This window comes from Eupeodes corollae, chromosome 1 (assembly GCF_945859685.1).
Source record: "Eupeodes corollae chromosome 1, idEupCoro1.1, whole genome shotgun sequence".
Taxonomy (NCBI): Eukaryota; Metazoa; Arthropoda; class Insecta; order Diptera; family Syrphidae; genus Eupeodes; species Eupeodes corollae.
The window spans coordinates 160,238,743-160,264,871 of record NC_079147.1 but is presented as its reverse complement, the minus strand read 5'-3'; the positions used below and the strand labels follow the sequence as shown (position 1 = coordinate 160,264,871).

Sequence of the window (26,129 nt, the reverse complement as noted above, 5' to 3'; positions counted from 1 at the left end):
CTTGTTTTTATAAAAAAAACTTCCAATTTCACCTTGAATCTACGACGAAAGTAAAAAAACGCTAAATGATAATACTATAGATTTTATAAACAAAGGTGACATATAATTTGAATGTACTAATCAAAATGTTCGTATGCTTTTTCAGAGATAGATGTCACTGTCCTTTTTTTTTAGTTGCGACATTCTACCGACAACAACGCCCCTAACTTTGAAAAGGTGCAGCTAAACGCATTTTATACTATCTTTGTTTAACTATTAATTTGTGTTACTTTATTATTCTTCTTTTTCTTTTAATCCGTTTTTCTTTTAAAAAGTATGTCGCTAATGAATGTGTTACAGCTAATATCAAACTAAGAGCTTCATTAATTTCTTTTGTACTACATTTGCCCACATCTTTTAAATGTAGTTGCATATACAATGTTGCGCACAACTTAAGAGTCCAGTGGGAAGTTGCTTGGTTGGCATATTTAAATCGCTTCCATTGTGTTATTGCATTAAGTTTGCACGAGTGTAAGTATACCTTTAATCATTAATACGAATTTAATTGCGCTATTTTGACGCTGGCTAAACGCTCAAAGCAACACGATGTCAATCATAATTTTCATAAAATTAAGTTCAGTTCAATTATATTTTTAACTAAACTCCAAAATATATTGAAAATAAAACAAAATAAAATAAAATAAGAGTTGTGATTGAAACATAATTTGGCGATGATTTCATACGGTTTGTAAAATAACTCAAGAAAAGTTTAGAAGAATTAAAAAAGAAACATCATTTGTGTGGTATTTGGGCATCTTATGTCAGCTATTTCCTTCGATTTTTAAATCCAAAGGAGTTTTTCTTTAAGTTATCGTGTGAAAAATATTTCATGTTGATTTTGCTGCGTTTTTATTTTAATTCAAAATTGTAAATAAACCTTGTCTAACACTGAAAAATCATAAATAAAACAAAAGATTAACTTCCAACATAATTTTACATATATTTTTTCTTAACTATAACAAAAACCAAAAATTAAAAAGAAAAATTAAAATAAGTTCCCAGAGGTGTTAAAAATTTATTTTATTTGAAGTTTTGATTTTGATATTTTTCTTTAATTATAACATTGCTTGGTTTTAAAAATTATTAATTGAAAACAAAACAAAAGACAAATACATACATTCTAAATAAATCCTTCGGTTGCATCGACTTTTTCCATTCATTATGGCAAAAATGTATGGAAAAGGTAAGAGTAAGTAAAATAAAAATACATAATTACTTTCATATAAATTTATATGTACTTATGAATATGTGTGCTATATTTAAAATCCAGGTTTAGCAGCAATAGTTTACTAACCCATTTCTACTCTTTTGAAATCTATTTATTTGAGGTAGACAAAGTTGTGTCGTATGCTAACAAAGAGATCACCTCAGACTTACTTCAAATGTGAAATGACTTGCAAAGTATTCAGAATTTCTATAAAATCATGCATAGTCTTCAGCTACGATAGAGCTCATAGATGGATGTGACTAAGTGAAAGTTAGCTTGTGTGTCGAAAATTACTCCAAGATCTTTACTCTATAATTCTTTAGTTAAAAGGGTTCCATAAGATTGCTAAATGCAATCAGATTGACTTTTCGGGGACAAGATGCAGTATATATGTTGTCCGACTGCAAGTACAGCAGCGCTTTAACTCCTCCTGGAGCATAGGGCAGCAACAAGATCCTTCCAACTATCCCGATTCACGGCAACTGACCTCAGCTGTGGCCGATATTGAATACCTTGAGACCGAGCCTCCTTCAAAACTGATGACCTCCAAGTTGTTTTTAGTCTTCCAACGAGTCTATTACCCTGGGGATTCCATTGGACGGATTGTTTTGGTATATTTTCGTCCGATTTCTTCAGTGTATGTCCAACGCCATTTCCGTTGCATGGTGTCTACGTCCAATTTTTTCTGTCCGGTCCTATTCCACAGCTCAACATTAGATATGGTTTGCGGCTACCGCATCTTCAAAACAGAGCACAGACAACGGTTAACGAAAGCTTGTAGTCTGCTAGAGATGTTGGCAGAGCATTTCCATTTTTCAGAAGCATATAACAGCACTGATTTGACTTTGGATTCGAAGAGTTTCATATTTTGCTAGAGTTCCACACAGGAGAAAGGATTTCCCAGATAATTAAACTGCTCGACCTCCTCTATGGTCCTCTGCCTTAGAATAACTTGTGTGCTTTGGCCCGTGTACATTTACGAAACAAGGTACAAAGTTTTGAAATATTAAAATGAGACGGAAAAATGTCGATCTTTTTAAATAATATGTAAAACACATTTTATAGTAAAAAATATGAGAAGCCATAAGCTCCCTTCCTAAAAATAAATTGAATTAACAAGAATTTAAAAAATGCAATCCGATAACGTGAACATTAAATTGAAGATCACGCTTCTCCATCTAGCTATATCCCCACTTTTGCACGCCACCTGATCCACGGTCTGCCTTTACTGCTCTGTAATGTGGGCGTGAATTCGAAGACTTTCCGGGCCGGAGCATTGGTTTATTTGCACTCCACATGATCGATCCATCTCAGACGTTGGACTTTTATCCTTTTGGTTAAGTCTACGTCGCTGTACTGTACGTACAACTCATCGTTCCATCTTCTCCTCTCCACTCACCTTTTATGCCTACCTGACCGTAGACCACGCTAAGAACTTTTCTCTCGAAACGACTCAAGGTGTTCATAGCGGAGCTTAGGTAGACAAAGTTCTTAACTATCTCAAAGTTACGTCTATTGATGGTAACGTTTTGATCGAGACGACGCGACGCCTCGGTGTTGCAGGTTTTGTTTGGCTCGATTAACCTTTCAACCCATTTTCGCCGCCTCTGCCTCAATACTCACAAAAGCTCCATTGACATCACTCTGAGTTCTTCCTATTATGTCAATGTCATCACCATATGCTAGTAATTGGATAGACTTTTGGAAGATAGTGCCTCTAGTGTTTATGTGGGAGCTCTGCACTATTCTATCAAGCTCCATGTCCATGTTGGAGAAGGGCTTTAGAGGTTTACATATTATGGCAGAGAAGAAGGAGACTGATTGCCAAGCGGTTCAAATAAGTGGGTGTAGTAGCTCGCTGAATGTTGTTGCTAGGGGTGTTCGTACCAAGACTTCAGGAATACCATCAAGTCTAACCGCTTGATTGCTCTTCAGAATTTTGATGGCAGTAACCATTTCTTGTTTAATGGGGTGATACGGTGCGTATTCGAGTGACATAGTTACACCTTTTAAGTCGGTCCTCATCCAAAACTAGCAAGAATTCGTTTGTGTTTTTACTAGTTGTTGTTTAGAGGTCTGGGCACCTGTGAGTTCTTAGTAATTCTGCCTTAGAATGTCTGACTTCACACCTAAAAGCAGCTGCTTCTGCTTTTCTAGACAATGCGTTGATGGGGTTAGTGGGTTAGTAGCTGCGATGCGAGCTATGAGTTGTTTTCTTTTGTTGGGCCTTATCCAATTTTCTTCAGAAAGCCAAGCACCACTTTACGACTATACTTTCAACGCTGAATATGATCGAATATTTCGATGGAGGTCGGGTCAGAATCCTTAAGTCTATCTGTATTAAACTTGGACATTAGGGTGTTTCCTAAAGAACTTCGAGCTGCAGCTGTTGTAATTTTACGGTAGCAACCATTAGATAGTTCCTTTGCTATTTATACGTCTACATCTTCTCTGTTACCGAAGTACTGAATATCTTTTCTAAAAACGGTCATTTTAAGAGAAGTGTTCAATTGGTTGGAAGTTGCTTGCCTATCAGTATAATTATCAACCCTCCTTTGCGACAGAGGCTGCATTTGAAGTAGGTTTATCCAATGGTCATAAGAAGAGACGTGATAAGGATATAAGACCATGGTAGCCCTCTTAAGGCGAAACGTATAAAGAGATTCTATTCTCTTTTTGTGAATCCTGTAAAAAAGGAGTCTATAACTTGGAAGCGTACTCAAGATGGTGGCGGACCAAAGTGTTATAGAAGCCGAGAGTAACATAGGTTTCCTGAGGTTCATTAGACCAAAGTGTAACTAATCCTAAAATAAAAGAGAAGGGGTTGATGGAGGTGTGTACTCTGAACGACTGAAATTAAGTCTCTCAACGCAAGAATTACCTAGGAGAATTCTTCTTTAACGATCTTAACGATCTAAATAATATTAGTGAAATCAGCCTCTTACGTTTCGTAAGGTACGCAACCTGTTTCCATTGAGCTTAGGAGGAAGCCTCAAGATTCATGTGGCATTACAATGGGCCATTAAACTGACCTAAGTGGGTCCGTTTCCATTTTGGACAGCCACTTCAACATAACCTAACCTAACATAGAATTGGCTTTACTAACGATCGAATTATTATGTTCCGCGATTTCTAGATTAGAATTAATAACAACTCCAATATCTTTAAAACTATGAAAGCGATGTATAGAGTGCTGCGATTTTAACTTAATAAGACCTATTTTGAAGATAAGATGATATCCTTGCCATAAACTGAGGAGGAAACTCCATTGTATTAAGCCTAAATGTGAAGAAAGCATGAGAAAGTGCTGAGTATTTGAGAAATTATGCAAAAATGCAAGTAGATAAGTAATTGTCGACCTTACTTACTTACTTAAGGTGGCGCTACAGTCCGGGCGGACTTGGGCCTCAACCAACATGCGTCTCCAGCCAGCTCGGTCCCTAGCTAGCTGTCTCCAGTTTCGCACGTCAAGTTGTGAGGTTCTCTTCCACCTGGGGGCGCCACCTGAGTCGCGGTCTTCCTCTACTGCGCCGACCCTCGTGATTGGATTCGAATACCTTCCGGGCTAGAGCGTTGATGTCCATTCGCTCTACATGACCCAGCCATCTATGCCGTTGGACTTTAATTGTGCTGTCGCTGTACAGCCCATAGTTCGTCGTTATATCTTCTCCATTCTCCATCTATGCGTACGGGACCAAAAATCACCCGAAGAATTTTTCTCTTAAAGCATCCTAAGACGTTCTCATCTTTCTTGACAGGGTCCAGGCCTCAGCGCCATAAATGAGAACCGGGATGATGGGGGTCTTATAGATGGTGATTTTAGATGCTCTAGAGAGGACTTTACTTCTCAATTGCCTTCTAAGTCCAAAGAAACTATGTCCTTTTTTGATGACAGCATATACTTGGTCTTGCCCTCATTGTCACTGATAAAGCTTCGGTTCCCATCGATCACCGAAATCAAGCATCAGTGAGCGTGGTTAGTGAACAGATGGGGGACCGTCTCGAAACCTACCGCATGCTGTTGTCATGTGTTCTGTCTGTCTGTTGTTCTTTCTCTTCTGTCTTGTATTAATGGCTTGTGTTGATATCACCTTACATAGTCTAGTCGCTCAAGGTGCTGTGTTCTCTACTCTGCACATTTGCATGCTAAGTAGCGTGTAATGTAATGATTACACATAATATTCTTGCAGTTAAAATGTAAACTCAGGTAGGTATCAATCAATTTTCTGCATACAAAAGACAAGCAATTATTGAATCCTTTGCAATCTGGATTTCGGTCTGGACATATTTGTGTTTCAGCTTTACTCAACGTATCTGATGACATGACACATGCTTTAGACAATAAATTTACAACTGTGTAAGCCTTACTTGACTTTTCAAAGGCATTTGACTGTTTAAACCATAATCTTCTCTGTGATAAATTGACGGGTCGTCTTTTGAGACAACTAAAAACTTATTTACTCATAATTGACCAATCGTATTCAAGCCTTGTCTTGTCATAGTAGAATGTCCTCGTTCCTCCCTGTAAATATTGGTGTTCCTCAAGGATCAATCCTTGGACCTTTACTGTTTTCATTGTTCATCAATGATCTGCCCTCTGTTTTGTCTTACTGTCTGTTTCATATCTATGCAGATGATGTCCAATTATATATTAGTTTTCCTGAGATGATGCTTAAGGATGCAATATCGAAAATGAACATTGATTTACAGGCTATATATGATTGGTCGATACGGAACGGACTTAAACTCAATCCTTGAAAAACTAAAGCTCTTCCGATTTCAATAAACAAACCCAACCCAGATAATTTCCCTTCCGTTATGTTGAATAATTGTAGTATTGAATATGTTGCCCAAATTGTCAAAGAATTATGCTTCACTTAGACGACTTTCTGTTACTAAATCCATACTACCTACCCATATTAAATTAAAGCTGGTAAAAGCACTTGTCCTACCTATAATAACATACGGGTTAGATCTGTTTGCTGATCTTGATAATCAATCAGCTCACAAACTAAAGGTGGCATTTGATGCAATAGCACGGTTTGTTTTTAACCTACGTAGGTTCGATCACGTCTTTTGTCAAGCTCGTCAGCTTTGCAATTGCGATATGGTAGCTGTCTTCAAATACCGTTGTTGTATTATACTCTTCAAATTGATTGTTAAAAAGACTAAAAGTTATCTATGTAACAGACTTAATTTTTGTGTTTCTAGCCGTTCCATTTTATTGCGTTCGTGCACCTTTACGTGTTTGACATCGCTCAGGCAATTTTTCGTTCATGCTGTTAGATTGTGGAATAACCTTCCCAGTCACATGAGGTCTAGAATCGAAAACAGAAAGTTTCAAGCAATTTGTGTTGAATATTTCTCAAACTTGAACTGAACGTACTTTTAAATTAATCATTTTCAATTTTATTTTCTTAATTCAGATAACTTTTAATTAACATGTCTTTTTTTTCTGAAATGTTTAATTCTTAATTTTAGTCCATTTTTAATGTATAATTAATTTTAACTAATTTTTGTTGTTAATTTTGTTCTCACATCTTTGTAAATATATCTTTTGTTAATTGTATCTTAAATCAATGTTTTATATCCTGTACTATTTATAAGTTTAACTTGATGTTCAGCTGACATACAAAAAAATAAATATCAAAAAAATATCAAAAACTATCACAAACAACTTGTTTAAAAAGTTTGATAAACCATGATAGTTTAGAGATTGGTCTGTATTTACTAATTTCAGACTTGTAACTCTGTTTAAACACTGGTGTAATAAATGTAAATAAATGGGATAGTGCAAATATGCGAAGATATGGAGATCCACTACTGATTTACATTTTTGTTTAAGAATTGGATAAATTCGATCTAGACTAGAAAAATTAACCATCTTTAAATAATTACAAGTAATGCAAACAACTTCGTCTAACGTCATTTGAACATTATTAAAGGTAGTCTGGGGATAATCTTCACAATAGTAACAATGAAAGGTTGCTGGAAGTTGCTAACAAACGCGTTACATTAATTAATTAATTTATGGAGTACAAACTAAGTTATCTTTATTATAAGTCAAATTTACTGGGGTCAAGCTTAAACGTACTTTCCATATCTTTAAATTATTTGGCATATATATAATTCAAAAGAGATGTAATCTCTACAAAGAGGGTAAAATATACTTATGATCTTTAGCTCACACGCTTTTTATAATATTTGTCCAAGCCTTGTTTCTCTTGTTGCTTATCCCATAACTTTTTATAAATTCCTTTATAAACATGGTTGTGGTTTACAAGGGCATTTGGATTAAAGATGACTTACTGTGAACTAACTACCTCTTAGAGAGGTACAAGCTCTAAATGACTTAATAAATATCGTATTGCGTTAGAAATATAAATCTAAGATACTAAAAACTTTATTTTATTGAATAAACCAACATTCTAAATGCGTATGTATTATGTAATAACAAACAGAACATTTATTTTTTCTTATTATTTTTATTTTTATTTCTAATTTTATATTTTTTCTCCTACCTATCATATTTTAGTTTATTTGATAAAATAAAAACAAAATACAAATTTTCAAACCCAACTTAATTCTTAATACAAATAAATTAATAAATTATTTATGTTTCCAGCTTCAATTGAATCCGATGAACATCAAAGATTAAGATGGCAAATTGAATTAGAATTTGTGCAGTGCCTCGCTAATCCAAATTACCTCAATTGTAAGTACCTAACTTAAAATGTTTCAGAAATTTCCAATGGGATGGCTCGTTAATGACATCGATTTCGGAAAATTAATTTTACTAATACTGACTTTACAGTTACCATTGTATATATATTTGAATAGTACTATCATAAAGAGGAACGAACGGCAAGACGCTTGCTGGTAAAATGCTAAAAGAATTTGGAATGTAATGTGGTGGGGTATTGATGAGCCAGAAATTTAAAAATAGAAAAAAATAATTAAAGAAAAGGAAATAGATAAGAATACATAATTCAATAAGAGAGTTTGAGAGAGAAAAAAAACATTTTTATTACATTCATGATATTTCAAAGGGATTTGATAGAGATTGGCATCAGGGTCTCTTATCAAAAACGTGTTTTTGGTATTGACGAATCTCTTCTTTGTTGGGTTAGAAATTAGCTTTCGAACAGTTCAATTCAATCTGAAAAATAAAAAGTGGTTTTCCTCAGGGCTCCGATTTCTCTCCCACGCTCTTCCTTATTTTTATAAATGATCTTAAAATGTTAACTTAGTAAATTGTGTCCCTGATGTTCATATTTGTTTGTAAATTCTCATCCTTGTTCTTTGGATGTAGATTAACGACAGCAGCACATAATAAGCTCATTAAATTCTGATCTTGACAGCCTTGTCCAATGGAGAATAAAAAATCGTTTAGAATTTAATGCTTCAAAACTCAATGCTTTCTACTGTCTCAAAAGCGTAACCCTAACCTAATATCACAATCCATGGGTGGTACCTGAATTGAGGAGACTGGACAGCTTTCAGTTCTAGGTATTTGCATACTTGAGTCTTCTAGATAGAATTGAAAATGATAGAAGAGCGTTCTTTTAACCAGTCATTTGCTTCTCTTGAACACATCCACAAGGTTTAGTTTAGTTTATTTCATCAATCAGATTACAATCTTATAGACTAGATACTAATACAAAATATACTATAATTGTTGGTGGAAATATACTAATACAAATAAATAAATATTACATTTTTTATTTATAATTTACAACTTAATGATTTAAAAAAAAAAAAATATTAAGTCTTAACATTTTTTAGGATGTTGCAGTTTAAATATTATTTGAGACATATTTTTTAAATGATTCTCTCGAAAAATCAAGATTAAAATCAATCCTATTGCAAATTAAATTCACTTCTCTTGTTCAACGCGTAATGAGTTCATTCCTGCCATAATTTGTACGATGAAACTGCTCATAAAATGAAACCGGTAGCGTGTAGTTCTAGAGGTTGCATTTACACAGTTAACTATTCTTCGTAGAGGAGGACAATTCATAAAGAGATTGCATACCAAATAATAAGCATCGCGTATAATAAGAAGGCCTTACAATCCTCCAGTTTAGCTTATAAAATGAGAACCTTGTAAAATTTTTCTGAACTTATTCAATTCTGTCTATTGAATTATTGTAATAAGGGTTCCAAATAATGCTACAGTATTCAAAAGTTGACCTTACTAGTGAATTGTACAAAGATTTTAAGTTATATGAATCTGAGAATTCCTTGGTGTTTCTTTTTAAGAAACCAAGCATTTGATTTGCTCTGTTTATGATATAATCATAGTGCGGTAAGAAGGAAAGTTTAGTATCTAAGATTACTCCTAGATCCTTCTTTCTTGTTACACGCTCTAAACTTACATGGTTGATAGTATAATCAAACACTATGGGATTAGAACTACGGAAACACGACAAGACTTGACATTTAGAGGCATTTAACAGTAGGTGATTTAGCTTGTACCAATTATCGAGCCTTAACAGATCTTCCAAAAAGAAGCACACAGTCGGCTTGACAAGAAATCTCACGATAAGTTTGAGATCATCCGCGAAAAGAAAGCAGTTTGAATTATGAAAAATATCAGGTATATCATTTACAAATTACAAGAATAATAATGTACCCAAATGGCTTCCTTGTGGAACACCAGATGGGACCGAGATATATTTCGAAAGCGAGCTATCAACTTTTACTATTTGAATTCTACCAGCTAAATATGATTCAAGCCACTTTAGTAGGGAAGAGTGAATACCTAGAGAAGTTAGTTTGTAAGGTCTTATGCCTATCATTGTTTTATCGTTATTTTTATAAACAATGCTCTAGTGAAATAGCCAGTTGCAAGAAATGTCCATCAGCACGATTTTTTAACGTTGAAGCAACATTTTAGGCCTTGGAAACACGATATTTTAACAATTTGCATTTCTTTGGTACATGCATATATACATATATTATTAAACGCAGTTAGTTTAATTTAAAATAACTTGTCCAGATTAAAACAAAAATAATGAACAACAAAACATCTAATTCTTCTAGCACAAAAATACTGGCACCATACATATATTAAATCTTTAAACAGAGTAATTTAGATAAATAGAAGTTAGTATTAGTTCTAAGCAGGAATGCCCTTTTGCTTTATAACAGCATCCAAACGCCTTGGCATAGAATGCACCAAATTGTTGGTTGTTTCTTTTCCAATTTTTTGCCATTCCTCAATGTCAATGCTAGTTTGAGTTGAGCTTTATTATATATCACCCGCTTTTTTACGCATCTATCCAAGTCTTCCCATAAATGCTCAATTGGATTGAGATCCGGGGATTGTGGAGGGTGTCATATGCCAACAACATAAGCACGTCGTGAGCCGTATGTTTCGGGTCATTGTGTTAAGTTAAGTTCAACTTTTCAGCACTCTTTTCAGGTTTTCTTTCAAAATGTTAATATAAAAATTCTTGTCCATAATTCCGTCGATAAAAACAAGCTCGCCCACACCCAAAGCAGACATTCACCCCGATACCATCACTTCTCCACTGCCGTGTTTTATTGCAAGTTATTGTTTTATGCTGTATCTGGTTTTCTCCAGACTTTTGTGTGACCATCACAACGGAAAACGTTAAATTTACTCTTCTCAGAAAAGAGTGGCTTGCTTCCGTACTCAAAGGCATATTCCAAACGTCTTTTTTGGTTAACTGGCGAAATCATTGGCTTACGCCTAGCAATACGTGCGTTGTATTCAACTTTATGGAGTACTTATCTTATCGTCATAGGGTGAACAGATTTCCCAAATTCTTAGTTGGCTTCAGCAGCTGTTTTAGTTGATGTAATTTGACGGTTAACTTTCACTTTCCGTACGATGCAGCTGCATTCATGGACATTCAAAACACGAGGACGACCAAAATGTTTTTCACTTTTGAAGTTTGATTCCCCTTTGAAACGGTGCACAACGGTGCGAATTGGGTATCTGCTCCTGTCCATAATTTGTCCAATCTACGCATATGACCTGTCTTGACCATGCATGTAAATAATTATTTTTCTTTCTTATTCGGTGGTTTCCTTATTTTTTGGGCTCAATGTAATAAATTTTATTTTATTTTCGCAAAAAACTATTTTTTTTTTCAAAATAACTACTGCAGTTTTTAATTTGGCTGACAGAACTGTCATTATTTTAAGACAAACATACTGTGCCAATAATTTTGTGCTGGAGAAATAAGATGTTTTTTAATTTCAATATTTTTTTTCTTTAAACCTGAAAATCTTAGACTTACTAGACAAAAAAAATTAACAAAATAGCATGTTTCCAAGGCTCAAAATGGTGTTTCAAAGTTCAAATAGCTTGATGTGCCAATAATTAAGTGCCGCACTGTATGTGCTTGCAGTATTGGCCGAAACAAAAGCAACTTTTATGGCCTCGATTATTAAATAATTAAAAAACAAGGATTCAAAAATTGTATATTTTCGTTTTTTTTTAAATTTAAATAAATATTTCCAGTAAATAAAATATAGTTGTTTTTGTAATAGTTCATTAAATATAGCTCAACATTTATTTCAATATTAGGCTGGTCAACACAAAAGCAACTTTTAAATTCATACATTTTTTTAGTCGTACTAAAATATTGCTAGTATATGGTAGCAAAACCCTTGTTTTTAATCACTTCAGCATGGAGTTGATTAAATTGCTTATAATGTTGTTTGGGATACTTTCCCTTTCCCTTTCCATTTTTTTTGTTTTATTTTTGCAATTAATCCTTACAATTCGTCGATCTACAATTTGCCAGAGATTTTTTATTCGGTTGAGACCTGGGAACTGTTACACGTAAATCTGGTTTTCTTGAAACCACGTCTTAACCGTATTGGACGTGTGCTTTGGATCATTGTCCTGCTAAAAGATTCATTTCACAGGCAACTGATCATCAGCGTATGACAGCATTATGTTTTAATAATGTATAGGTACATAAAACGATCTATTGTACCATCTATTAGGTGAATCGGTCCCAGCCCATGCCCTGAAAAACATCATTATATTACCTCATCCGTATTTCACAGAATCGGTGTAACGTGGATTTGGCTGTTCTGGACCCTTAATAGTAATCCATTTTCTAATGGTCCGGTTGAAGTGGTCATGAGCAAATTTTAATCTCGCCAGCTTTTTGTTGGAAATAAAAGGCTTTTTTATATCTTTAAAAGATTTTAATCCACCATCAACAGCTCGCATTCGAATTGTTCTTGTGCTTACTTTCAGGTCGAGTTGGGTTCGTATTTCTCTCGATGATATAAAAGGGTGTTTTTTAATTGATTGTTATTATAGTAGAATCCTATCGTTTTGTTAAATTGAACGGAATATTTATTTGGTTTTTACCAACACAAATTATATAAACTGAAATTCATGGAAGTTCCTATGAAAATGAAAAAAAAAATTATCTGCAAGGGGGGGATCAACGCCATTTAGGTGGTAGGAGGCTTTAAAAATGTCTGTTCCACGGTAGTAATATCACTTTATATATACAGCTGTGAACAACTAATAAGAAACACATATTGAATTCACTTTTAAAGCAGTATCTGTATTTTTTTTTCTGAAAAATATTTATTTTTTTTTTTCAAAACTTATTTTTTAAACTTAAAACAAACATAACATTTATTTCATATGGCAGTTTCTGCGAAAAACACAGCTTTTATGGACAACTAATTAGAAACAAAGAGAAAAATCATATCATCATATTATAAATATATGACTTTATTATATCATTTACCTTATATTTACCTTAAATACCTTGTTGCGAATCCTATTTTCTTCAAAACTTCCCGACATCTTCGTTCCAGAACATCATTGTTGGTGTTATTTTTGAGAGCAAAAGCTTTTTAACATCGGCCCAAAGATGCTCTATCGGATTAAGTCTGCACTTGAGTGCAGTGTGCTTCGGGTTGTTGTCTTGCTGAAACTTCCAAATCACTGGCATGTTTTCATCGACCCAATCCACTAATCGTTCCTTAAGAATGTAAATGTATTTAACGGCTGTCAGCGTTCCATCGATTCGATAGATTGGGCCAACTCCACACCATGAGAAACAACCCCGAACGTTAAGTGAGCCGCCTCTATGCTTAATTACTGGCAAAACATATTTAGGGTGGGACGCTGTTCCTTGATGGTGCACGATATGCCTTCGGACATATCGTGCACCATCTTGGCCCATCCTATTTATTTTAGTTTCGTCACTCCACACTATGTACTTCCATTTTTATGTTGTCCAGTTGGCGTGTGATCTTGTGAACTCTATTCTAAATCTAAGTTGCCTTGCGGTTACTAATGGTTTCTTCCGAGAAACACGACCATGCAACCCAACTTCCACCAATCTTCTTCTGATTGTGCGTGGGTCTATCGGGACATCAAATGCAACCGAGAGTTGACGTTGTATCTCTTTGGAGCTTATTTTTAGGTCTTTTTTGGCCAGCCTATTAATTGTTCGATCCATTTGGCAGCTTGTCTTACGGGCCCGTTTTTTACGAGGTAGATTTTCAGCAGTCCCGAAGTTTTGAAAGTACTTAATTGCATTGAAAACTATCTTTACAGAACTGTTCATTTGAGATGTAATTGCTCTATATGACATTTTAAGTTTCCAAAGCTCAAGAATCGCTTTCCTTGTAGGAGGATCACAACTCTTTAATTTTCCCATGGCAATCACCTCCAAAATTTAAAAACATATTCTTTAAAAACGTTTGTAGACAGTTCAGACTTTTCTACTTACTATGCAAAGACTTATGCAGAAGTGATGCTTTTGAAACAATAATCAAATAACGCTTCAATTACACCGTTTAGGATACCGCTATTCTAGTCACACATGACAAAGTGAATGTGAAATGAGAAGCAAGTAATGTATTTAAAAAATTAGTTGTTCACAGTTGTACAATGGTACTATAAATTATTATATAAAATAGTATATATTGATTTCTGGAAAATTTCCTTTTAAGACTAATGTATTTATTTTCACTTAACCTTTTTCTTCTTTAAAAGGAAAATTTAAAAAAAGCATTAATTTACTAATAAGATTGGAATGACAATCAATGTTGTTCAGTAGCGCTTTTCTCTCACGCTTCAGTAAGATAACGACAAATAAGCCAAAAAGGCACAGACTTTGTGTTTACAATCATTGAAATCGACTTAGTCATATAGCCATCCCATTGTTTAATATCACAAAAATAAGAACCGTATTGTATATTTAATGAGACAGAATTATTTATAAACTAACATTTATTTTAATTTTTAGTTTTAGCCCAACGCGGATACTTTAAGGATCAAGCTTTCATAAACTATCTCAAATATCTACAATATTGGAAAGAACCCGAATATGCCAAATATTTAATGTATCCTATGTGTTTGTACTTCTTGGATCTATTACAATACGAACATTTTCGACGTGAAATAGTCAATTCACAATGTTCGAAATTTATAGACGACCAAGCAATATTACTTTGGCAACATTACACAAGGAAACGTACTAAACTCTTTGATGCTGTTAATGGAACACCACCGGACACAGGAATAAATCAGGATAATAATTCAATGCAAGGTGGTAATGCTGGAAATGCGCATTTTATGCAAAACGGTGTGGCTAATCAACAAAATGGAATTGGCCCTGGTGGACAAAAAATTTAACACTAGCTGTTCGAAAATAATCCTAATATAAAATGTAAATATTTTTGTATATAATTATAATTAATATTGCTTTATGTATATTATATTTTAAGTAGAAATAAACAAAACTGAAATGTACTTATTTGTGTGTTATGTTTTATATTGCTTAAAATTTCGTGTTATTGAGGCGTCAAAATATGTTATAGCTTTGAAAAAAATTGTAAGTTTGCACTTTTGTACTAAGAGACTCAAAATATGACAATTCATAACAGAACTCTTTCAGTTCTTCATTATTTTATACACATTTTAAAGGCCATAAGTGGTACCTTTTGAAAATTGGGACATGTCTCTAGTCTTTTATAATAAGAAAGAGATTTAGTTCAATTATTTTGTATGCAATACTTCTTAAAAAAAAACATAGAAGGAATCATTTGTAACACCAATATTCAAGAAAGGTAAGAAGGCGGGCAACCCAACTACAGGCCCATTGTAAAACTTTGTTACATTCCTAAACATTTTGAAGTTGTTTCTTAAACATATATTCAAACGCTTTAGAACAAGGTTATGAAGTTGACTGTATATACATTGACTTTTCTAAAGCTTTACACGAGCATAGAAAAGGAAATATTTTATTTAAACTTAAAGCATTTAGTTTTCCACCATTTTTCTTAGCTTGGTTTATATCTTACCTTGAAAACAGATCCTATGAGGTAAAACTTAGAAATTGTCTTTAATCGTTGCTCAATCTGGTTTTCCCCTATGAAAGCCATTCTGTCACGAAATTCATAGAAAACGTATTGAATCAATTCAACATAATTTAATTTCTAGGCAACGGCCTAGTTGCTGATAAAACTTCGGTTCCCATCGATCACCGAAATCAAGCATAATTGAGCATGATTAGTAGGTAGATGTCATGTGTTTTTTCTGTCTGTTGTTCTTCCTCTTCTGTCCTTGTGTCTTTTATAAATGTCTTGTGTTGTTATTACTTCTCTACTCTGTAAATGTATGTGCTGAGTAAAATGTAATGTAATAATTTCATTCGCTTTGTCCTTTAGGGTCTTCCTTGGGATGATCCTTATGATATGCCCCGCTATGAACATCGTATTCAGCTTCTTTAAATCGTCGCTAACTAGTATTGATTGCATATACGGATCTCTGTGCAGATGGACCAGCCCTCCTCAATTACTCGTGAGAACCAAATTAATTCTCTTTCTTCTAATTTTGATGGTAAGATCGAGTCTTTCTTTAGAATTGGCAGCAAATTCGACCCAGAAGCCGCCTTCTGATCTTTCTGTTTTTGATATTATATATCTATTCAAATTATGAAAAATCTCTTATCTCAAGACGTCCCTGCCCAATATCAAATCCTGATTTTTTTTTAAAATTATTTTTATTAATTCAATCTTAAACCTTTCTTAAAGCTGGACAAAAATTCATAAAACTAGCCTAATTATCCATAACTTACAACTAACTTAATGGTCCCATACGGACACTCTAAGTTAAACTATAACACTAACTACTAATGCCTTTCGGCCCTAAGATCTATTTTACTTCAATTTATATTTTATTTATTTCTGTATTTATTAGAAAATTTTGAAAAAAACTAATATCAAGATCCTTTTTTATTTGTACTTAAAAACTACTTAAAATAAGGTCCTTAATATAAAACTTAAAGCTAACTTAAACTACCTATTCTACCTACAAACTACTTAAAACTAGAACAACCACAGCAGCAAGTCTAAATATCTAACATTTTTGTTGTCTTTTTTTAATTTTGTTTTTTTTATTCCATGTTTTTTTTTAAATGTTTTTTTGTATTTTTTTTCTGTTTTGCATTTTTTTTCTGTTTTGTATTTTTTTTCTACTTCTTTTTGTGCCACCATGCCTATTCTACTTAAAACTAAACCCTAAAACTATAAAACAAGTATGTAAGCCGGCCAAGGCTTAAAAGTTAAACCCCATCCCGACTACCCAATATCAAGTGCCGATTGAAGCCACCAAACAAAACTGGTTCTCCTGCTTCACCCTATCAGTTCGGTCCCGTCCGGACACAGCCCTATACGTCCCGATTGTACAGGAGTCGCCTATCCACGGTTCTTCGTCTGACGTGGTAGATTATCGGAACTGCCAATCTATCCGCAATCTAGACCGCATTTGTCTGAAAAGAGGAATGCCTTTGGTGGAATAAAGCCGCTCAAGCGTGCACTTTCAAAATACTCATCGTTCGGATAGAACGCCCCGAAAATTAAATTGTTGGTCGAAGACATAGCTCTAGCAAAGTGACCTCGAACGAGTTTTATCACGAAATTGTCAATTCTGTTGATTCGAGCCCCGTTGTATAGGACCTAGTTGGAATAGTAATGCACATAAGAAGATTCGGCTGTTCGATATAAGCCGGTACAGCGTCGTAAACACTGCCGCTCGAACACCCGAAACTTCTACATCTGGGAAGGGGCAACGTTGAACCACACAGGACAACCATAAACGATCATCGGCCGTATGAGGGCCATGTAGCAAATTACCTTCACTCTAGGGTCAAGCCGACTGCTAAAAAACAGCCGTTTCGTCAGAGCGAAGGCTCCTCTGGCCCTGGTCAGAGCAGCATTTATATGTATGTCTGTCGAAATATAAATACTGATCTAACCAGATTATCAAATCCTGTCTACAGTGGGCGATGCATCGTGAGACATAAAAAACTCATCTAATAAAAAACGATTGCGACACGCCGAATACCGAAAAAAGAGTAAGACAAGCTGCTAGGATTAAATGGGCTACAGAATACAGCTATGCATAATATCGAGCTTATGAGCGAATCCAGGGTAAATGCGTTTAAAATCAACTCTCCTCTTCATCAACCTAGTTGAGCCAAATCTCTCTAGTGAGTATTTATAAGAGCGATTTAGATTGTGTTATTTCCATTGATCGATGGGAGTTGGTTAAAGCGAAGCTTATGGCTATCTACCAAGGACCCCCACCAATCACAAAGAATGCCGGTTGGCATAAAGGTACTTTCAAATTCATCGCTTGTGACGACCAAAGATCGCACGCTTGCTTGAATTTGGCCAGGGCAAAAATTGAAGTTCTTGGTAAGGATGACTTACCAGTTGGACTAAGATCACGTACATTGATTCCTTCCGAAATGAATAAAATTGTTGAAATTAAAGAATCCCGTACTTCTCTGGAACAGACTTAAGGTGTAATTAGGGATTCGTTGAACACACACGTTGAGACATTTTCATTACTTCAAAAAAAAGAAGAAAATATGAAATCATTCAAGATATTTTGGCTTCAGAGGAGTCTACTCTCAATATTGTCAGCATGGATTTATAACTGGAAGAGCCACTACAAAAACCTAGCAGTCTTTTGTCACAAATTATTAGAAATCTCGAAAATGGTTTTCAAACTGATGTAGTCTTTACGGGCTTTTCGAAGGCTTTTGATAGGGTCAACCATTTTATATTATTAAGAAATATGGAATCTATCCGATTCTATTCAAATAGTTTGAAATGGTTTGCGTCCTATCTCATAGGTAGACCACAGTTTGTCCGCGTTAATAATTTATTTTCTGAAGTAATTCATGTAACCTCTGGTGTTCCTTAAAGAAGTCACTTGGGACCCCTTCTATTCCTGATATTAATCAATGACATAAGAACGGTTATCAACAATTCTCTCTGCGTAATGTTTGCGGATGATATCAAAATTTTCCGCTGCATTAAATCGTTGGACAATTGTCTGTTACTTTAAAGTGACCTTGAGCGTTTATCTGTATGGTGTACTGCTAACCAGCTATTCTTTAATGTTTCTAAATGCCAATCTTTATCTTTTTCTCGTAGTCTTAGTCCTATTTGTTTTCAATACGAAATAAATAAAACACAACTTACTAAGCTTAGAGAAAAGAAAGACCTTGGTGTAATATTTGATACAAACTAAACTTCAACTCCCACATTGATTTTGTGGTTGCTAAAGGAAATACTATGCTAGGGTTTGTAGTTCGCAACTCAAAAGAGTTTAAATAAAGACCCTTCGGTCATTATTTTAGCTTATGTGAGATCTTCCCTAGAATACTGCTCAGTAATTTGGAATCCTTTTTATTAAACTCACTGTTTTAGGATTAAAAGGATTCAGAAAAAAATTTCGCAAATTGTAGTTTTTTTCTTTGACCAGCAAAGACGAATATGGGGTTCATTTAATTTAGTTATGAAGCAAGTAATTCGGTTACTTATGGTTACTTTACATCAAGAAAGGTGAAACAAGTTCTTGTACGGTTAGAGACGTGTAGTATTATTTAAAGTTTTCTACCTTTTTTAGCTATAGAAATATTCCCGTTTTACTTTTGAATAATCCGATGATAATAATTAAAAAACAACAAGTAGTAAATCGAAATCCTTATAGGACGTGATTCTAATTGCCATCATTCAGTTTAAAGCCCCACTGATTTAAACGATTGAGGTAAGTCTAATTTTGATTTGATTATTAAGAAACAGAAAGTTAATTAGATTGTTTATAACAATAACATTCAAGCAATGAGTGACTTATTTGTATCGGTTTAGATACAAAACAAAAATTAAATAAGATTGTTAAATATCCTCACAAATTTAATTATGTTTAGCTTATCAAATCGCTTAAACTACCACTGAGTTTTCGTTTCTAAGCAAATCCCATAAAGTCTAGGAAAGACAGGTTTAAAGGCCAAAATAATTCATGTCATCCTAAGCAACACTCCAAAAGTCTCCAAAATCCTCCTCTTGCCTTTTTATGGAGGTATATTATAAAAGTATAATGATATTTGATAAAAAATTTCACGAGTATAGAAAATTCAGAAGACAGAACTTTTTGTCAAATGGAAACAAAATGCTTGATGTGGTGTTGCCTTCGTAGCAAAAAGAATCTGACTTGTTATGCAGAAATGGTAGAAAAATACGAATGTTCTCATAATTTTGTTTGTCTCTAAGCCCAGAGAGAGCAAACCGATTGTCACTAGAAACCGCGTTTTGCTGAGTGAGTTTGACTACTGGTGGTAAAAAAGGATCAAAAGAGTTGTCTAAATTTTGTTGATGATAAAGGACTGTGCGCATGGGAGGTATATTAGTTAACTGAGTGGGGTTTCAAGTACGGGAGCTTATGAAGTTAAAATATTTAGCTCCTGTTCTTAGGTCGAAATCGGGGAGAATAGGAGAGGAGGGGTGTTGAGTGAGTTGTTTTTTTTTTAGATGGGCCGGAAGTACTATGAGAGGTTGAAAGATCATTTAATGCGTTCGCGGGGGTCTAAGCTTTTTAATTGGGAAATACACCCATTTTGGGAGTTGAGTTCCGGTTTGGTTTTGGTGATTAATTTAGTGTGGTATTAGTTGCTGCAGGTCTTCTAGTTTAGTCTTCGGAGTAAAACGAGACGATATATCATGGGATGGATCGACTATGCATTTTGATATGTTCCTATTTGTTGTGATTAGCAGAAGTCTATGAAATTCTACATTGGGGATGGAGTCATTCTTTATAAAGAACGATTGGACCCATTCGGAACCGGCATCTCTGGTTCATCGAATCTTTCTATCCATTCCCTCTTAGACCAACAGGAACCAAACTTTGTGAAGCGTGTTTCGGAGGGGGTGGGGCTAGTCGGCGGTTCAATTTTAGGAATAGCAGAGGTAGAATTTATAACAGCGGGTCAATAGCGTTCTCACGTAGCAGGTATTAGGTTATCGGCGGGAGGAATCGCATCGGCAGATACAATTTCATACAATATAGAAAAATTATTTTTGTTTGCACAAGGTACGTTTGATGTATCAATTTTGAGGTCGTTTAGGATCTCAGAGCAAGAATATCAATATCGGAATTGGTTTAGATTCCGTACCCCAATGTTATCTTAATAAAATTTAGATCAGAAACATAAATGACGTTAAAGGGTGTTTTTTTAAAGGAAAAAGGCATGTGCAGCATAATTGCCAAAACATTTTCTTGTGCATAAAATCAGTAGCTCAAGCTTTCAATACATAATATCAAATCATCATCTTAACTGGCCTTCTTTGGAGAGTCTGGGCATTTAGTGTTTGTTTTGTTTAAGATACTGGTGAACCAAACTAAGTGTACTTTTAAAGATTGCATAGGCTGACCATTCGCGACATGTCTTGCGCTACAGTCCTGTGTGGACAAGGGCCTTATCCAACAAACTTATAATTGTATTGCGCTGTTAAGTAAACGTAGATTCCGTGGCAGAACCTAGTTAGACAAAGTCCTAAACTACCTCAAAGTTACGTCTGTCGATAGTGACGTTTTGACCGAGACCTCTCCGTCGGTGTTGTAGAACATTTCTTAAAAACATGTACTTTGATTTGCAAGATAGTGCCTCTAGTGTTTACACTATTCTTTCAAGGACAATGTTAAGAAAATTGCATGACAGCGCATCACCTTGTCTCAAGCCTTTTTTGACATCGAAAGATTCTGTTAAGTTGTTTCTAACCTTTATGGAGCAGCGTGAATTGTCCATCTTCATCCTGCACAAAGGGACGAGTTTATCAGGGATGTCAAAACTATACTGTATATGCGGCCTTGAAATCAGTGCCGATTTTATGTTCTTAGGTTTTTTCCAAGATCTAATGAGAATATTTGATCGACTGTGGACTTTCCTGGTCTATATCCACACTGATTAGGACCTATTAGGTTGTTGACGATGAAGATTTTTTAAGCGATGTTAAGTATACTGATTGCTCTATAGTTCGTGCAGTTTAGAAGCACTCCTTTTTTCAGCATCGGAAAGCAATACTAAGGTTCCATTCATCGGGCATGCTTTCTTCCGATGATATTGATACAGCTGCTTTGAAGAGCTCGGTACTCAAGCCACGTTTTTGCATTGTATATATATTTAATAAATATTTAGTAAATATATATACATACAATGGTTTTTGTTAGACTCCATCTTAGATATGGCAATAATTACTTCGTCTAAGCTGTGAAGACGGATTTGTTTGCTTTCGTCGTCGATATTGAATGGATCATCCTGGCTGACAGCGGAATTCGGTTATTTGTCACCGTTACACAGTCTGCAGAAGTGGTCCTTCCATATTCTCAGCTTCTATGATGTTTCTAATTTCGTCTCTTGCAGCTTTTGGTTCGGTGTTTATGTACTTGTGAATTTCGTTTCCCTTTTTTTGAAGCTCTTAACATCTTCGACCGCAAGCTCTTCATAATTTTTTTTTTCTTTTGAGAAATTGATGTTCAAATTACTATTTTTACATAAGATGAGAAGAAACAGTTAAAAAACGATTACATTTCATTACAAATTCCTAATTACCTGTCGAACATAACTTAGATAACATTGGTCGCATTCACAAAGCTAGTGGCTACGTAGTCAAGGGATTCTGATTGGCTTAATCCAACTACAAAAGTAGTTGAAAATTCCCCTCCGAGGTAGTGTACAAAATTTGTCTACAAAGTTAGTGGAGAATGATTTTGACGTTTCACAATCAGCTGCTCGGTAAAGTAACACGAATTCAAAATGAAATAAATCGTTCAATATTTAAATACAAATATAAATCATTCAAATTTTGTCTTAAATTTGATTTATTTGAATTTAAAAACACAAAAGATAAGTTAAAGTTATCAAATCAAAAATGTTTTTTATTTTATATATTTGCATTTGTCAATAAAATGACAGTTCCAGATTGACTAGCTTTGTAGTGTAGTTTTTCATTCACAAAGCTAGTTGAATTTTGACTACGTAGCCACTAGCTTTGTGAATGCAACCATTATTATCTGCCCATAGTCCCTAATACCTAATTGATTTTGTGTTTATTTCTTACAGTTTTAAATCTCCGCAATGGCAACCACTGAAATTATTAAATCTGATTTTTATGGAGTATACTTACTATGCAGCGATAGTGAAGAAAAGAAATACAATGGTAAATGTTACATTGGCTATACTGTTAACCCAAACCGACGAATAAACCAACACAATCGTGGTCGGGATTTTGGCGGAGCTAAAAAAACATCCAATAAAGGCCCTTGGAGAATGATAATGATTGTCTATGGTTTCCCAAACAATATATCTGCTTTGCAAGTAATTATCTCTTTTAATTCTAATTTAGTCTTTTCCCAAATTTTGTTGTTCAGATCTAATTCCTTTTTTTAATTCAAGTTTGAATGGGCTTGGCAACAGCCAACACTCTCGTCCCGTCTTAAGTACAATTTCGAATTGAAGAGAAAAAATAACAAAGAAAGTCATCTGCAATATAATTTTCGTATTTTGTCTGTTATGCTCGGAACTGGTCCTTGGAATCGTCTGCCATTGACTATAAGATGGCTTGAGACCAACAAAGAGATGCCTTTTAAGGTTGGAGATTTATTTTAGAAAAATATTTTATAATCATTGTCTTTCCTTCCACAGTACCAACCGCCGAAACACATGAAAATTATTGGTGGAAGAATAAAAATCGACAAACAAACGAAGAAAAATGTGGAAGAACTACCCACTCATATGTGGGCTTTAGAATGTCATCTTTGCATGAAGCCAATCGAAAATCCAGAAAGATCCCGAATTGGTTGTTTGAATGCTAAATGCAAATTAACCTGCCACATTGTCTGTATGGCAGAACATATGTTAACGTCGAATGAACCTCATAAGGGACATTACATCCCAATCGAAGGAGAGTGCCCTATGTGTGGAGAGAGGGTGATTTGGATGGATTTACTTAAGAATCGAAATAATATCGTTTCAGAAGAAATTGAATATGATTTCGCAGATCTTGTTGAACTAGATGATGATGATGTACAATTTTAAACTCATTTATAACAATTATGTCACGTTAACAATAAATTAAACTTTTTAAGAAAGAATATATGTAAAAATAATAAATCAAAAAAGGAGATATATAAAGTCGACGAGTATAGACCTATCTCGTTATTACCATGTACTTAAACTATTCTGGAAAAGGTACTAGACAAGCGTCTTCTCTGGTATCAAAATCTTTAAAAAACCGAATGATGTTAAGGCGCCAGTTATAGCTATCATTGAAATCGATCCGGAAAAATGTTTATATCGATATTTGACGGTGTTTTCCTTTGATTAGAAATAAAAATTATATACGATCGATCGGAAATCTCACAAAGAATTTATTTTGAGAAAAAAAAGTGTAATTGCAAATTTATTTTTCTCTAAAAGTGTATTTTTCAATTTTTTTTCGGTGGATTTCAATCAGGAAATTTTTTTCAATGACAGACATTTTTAAGCATTTTTAAGGATAGCTATAAATGACCTGTAAAAACATTCCAATGTTTTTCAATGATGAAAACCAATGATAGGGGCTCGACTTTCCATTACCGCAGCACGAAGTTCGATTTGCGGTTTTTTTTATTTGATAGATATGTGCAAATAAATAATAACTATAGCAATTTTAGAGCAAGGATACATTATTTATTTCTATTTTTAATTAATTTTCAAAGTTCACTTTTTTACATACAAAACACGCAAAAATGGTTGATTTTGACACTTCTTCCATGTTTTTAGTTCAGTGTTGTCATACTTGCTTTTTTTGGGTATTTCTTTTATTTTAGTGCTCAAATGCAAAAAGTACTTTGCATGTACCCAAACTTGCACCCACCCCAAATCCTATAGTAATCCCAAGCAGGGGGCAGTATGCCCCCTTACATTCCTAGCTGTTAGTACCCCGTGCTATCAATTAAAAAAAAACTTGTTTAAGGCTCAAAACATGCAATACAAAAAAAGTAGGGTTAGTTCCGAAAAAGAAAATATATTTTTCTATGACTTAAAGTTGTTTCCTCGACTGAATATTTAAAACATGTTATATTGAGACCCCTACCTATCTGTAAAAAAAAATCAGAAGGAAATTCATGCTGCGGTAATGGAAAGTCGACCCACCTTATTTTTTTTGGCACGAGTACGATAACTTTGGCGCCGAGATATAATAACGGTTTTTGGTAGAGGGGCTTAATACAAGCATTTTTTACTATGGGAGGGGGGGGTCTATCTCCCCCCGTTTAGGCGGTAGGGGCAATTTAAAAAAACATGTACTTTAAATGGAAAAAAAATAATTAAAAAATAACGGTAATACTTACAATTAAGTATTATACCTTTTTTTAAAGCCAACACTTGTGTCTAGTAGCTTGTTTTTAAATCAAGTCAAAACTATGCATAGTTTGCGAAAAACACTGTTTTAAACTCAAAATTTGGTCAAAAAAAAAGTTAAAAATATGGTTTAGAGTGTAATATTTCGAAACTTTTAGATTATCTACAATTTTTTTTTTTAGAATACATTGCCCTTATTTATTTTTGATCGAAAACTGAAAACTAGATGATTTTATGTCTTTTAGTTTTTGAGAAAATTGAAAATAACCACAACTACTATTTTAATTTAATTCTTTTTTTTTGCTTCAAAAATCTTATTTTGATAGTAACAATGGTAGGTGCAAGTTTGGTTGTATGCAACAGTGGGATCCGTAAGGGGGGGCATGCTGCCCCCCTGCAACCCCCCTGCTTGGGCTCACTATAGGATTTGGGGTGGATGCGAGTTAGGGTGGGTGCAAGGTGGAGAGGGTGAAAGGTTCGGTGAGTGCATGCAAAATTTCATATGCATCTAAATAAACTGGATATAAAAAAAGTAATTTAATTGAAATATTTTGTTTTGGTAATTTTCAATTTTCTCAAAAACTAGAAGACATAGAAACATCTAGTTTTCAGTTTTCGTTAAAAAATAAATAAGGGCAATGTATTCTAAAAAAAAAAATTGTAGATAATCTAAAAGTTTCGAAATATTACACTCTAAACCATATTTTTAACTTTTTTTTTTGACCAAATTTTGAGTTTAAAACAGTGTTTTTCGCAAACTATGCATAGTTTTGACTTGATTTAAAAACAAGCTACTAGACACAAGTGTTGGCTTTAAAAAAAGGTATAATACTTAATTGTAAGTATTACCGTTATTTTTTAATTATTTTTTTCCATTTAAAGTACATGTTTTTTTAAATTGCCCCTACCGCCTAAACGGGGGGAGATAGACCCCCCCTCCCATAGTAAAAAATGCTTGTATTAAGCCCCTCTACCAAAAACCGTTATTATATCTCGGCGCCAAAGTTATCGTACTCTCCCCTTTTTTTTTTAACCAATCGAATTAAATTCCATTTTCAAGCAAAAAATAATAAAACCTTGAAATCTATGAACAAAATAGTGCAAAAGTCTAGGTACTACGTTTTAAATGCTAAATTTGTTGTTTTTTTTTGCATGCAGCTTGAAATGTAACA

General features: G+C 34.2%; 2 protein-coding genes across 4 annotated transcripts; both read left to right on the top strand.

Moving 5' to 3' along the window:
• The first annotated feature begins 583 nt into the window (after positions 1 to 583).
• Positions 584 to 15,017, top strand: LOC129940681 (mediator of RNA polymerase II transcription subunit 31-A). 3 transcript variants are annotated; one of them, XM_056049091.1, is made up of 3 exons: positions 584 to 723; positions 7,872 to 7,961; positions 14,512 to 15,017. In XM_056049091.1, exons 1-3 carry the CDS (start codon positions 711 to 713, stop codon positions 14,898 to 14,900), a joined length of 492 nt encoding a protein of 163 aa, XP_055905066.1. In that variant the 5' UTR covers positions 584 to 710; the 3' UTR covers positions 14,901 to 15,017. The 3 variants fall into 3 exon arrangements, with proteins under 3 accessions (XP_055905066.1, XP_055905065.1, XP_055905064.1); XM_056049090.1 differs by having other exon boundaries at positions 717 to 1,222; XM_056049089.1 differs by having other exon boundaries at positions 717 to 1,228.
• Positions 587 to 23,952, top strand: LOC129940679 (structure-specific endonuclease subunit SLX1 homolog). Its single transcript, XM_056049086.1, has 4 exons — positions 587 to 723; positions 22,678 to 22,932; positions 23,011 to 23,205; positions 23,260 to 23,952. The coding sequence occupies exons 2-4, from the start codon at positions 22,693 to 22,695 to the stop codon at positions 23,650 to 23,652; spliced, it is 828 nt and encodes a 275-aa protein (XP_055905061.1). The 5' UTR covers positions 587 to 723; positions 22,678 to 22,692; the 3' UTR covers positions 23,653 to 23,952.
• The last annotated feature ends 2,177 nt before the right edge of the window (positions 23,953 to 26,129 follow it).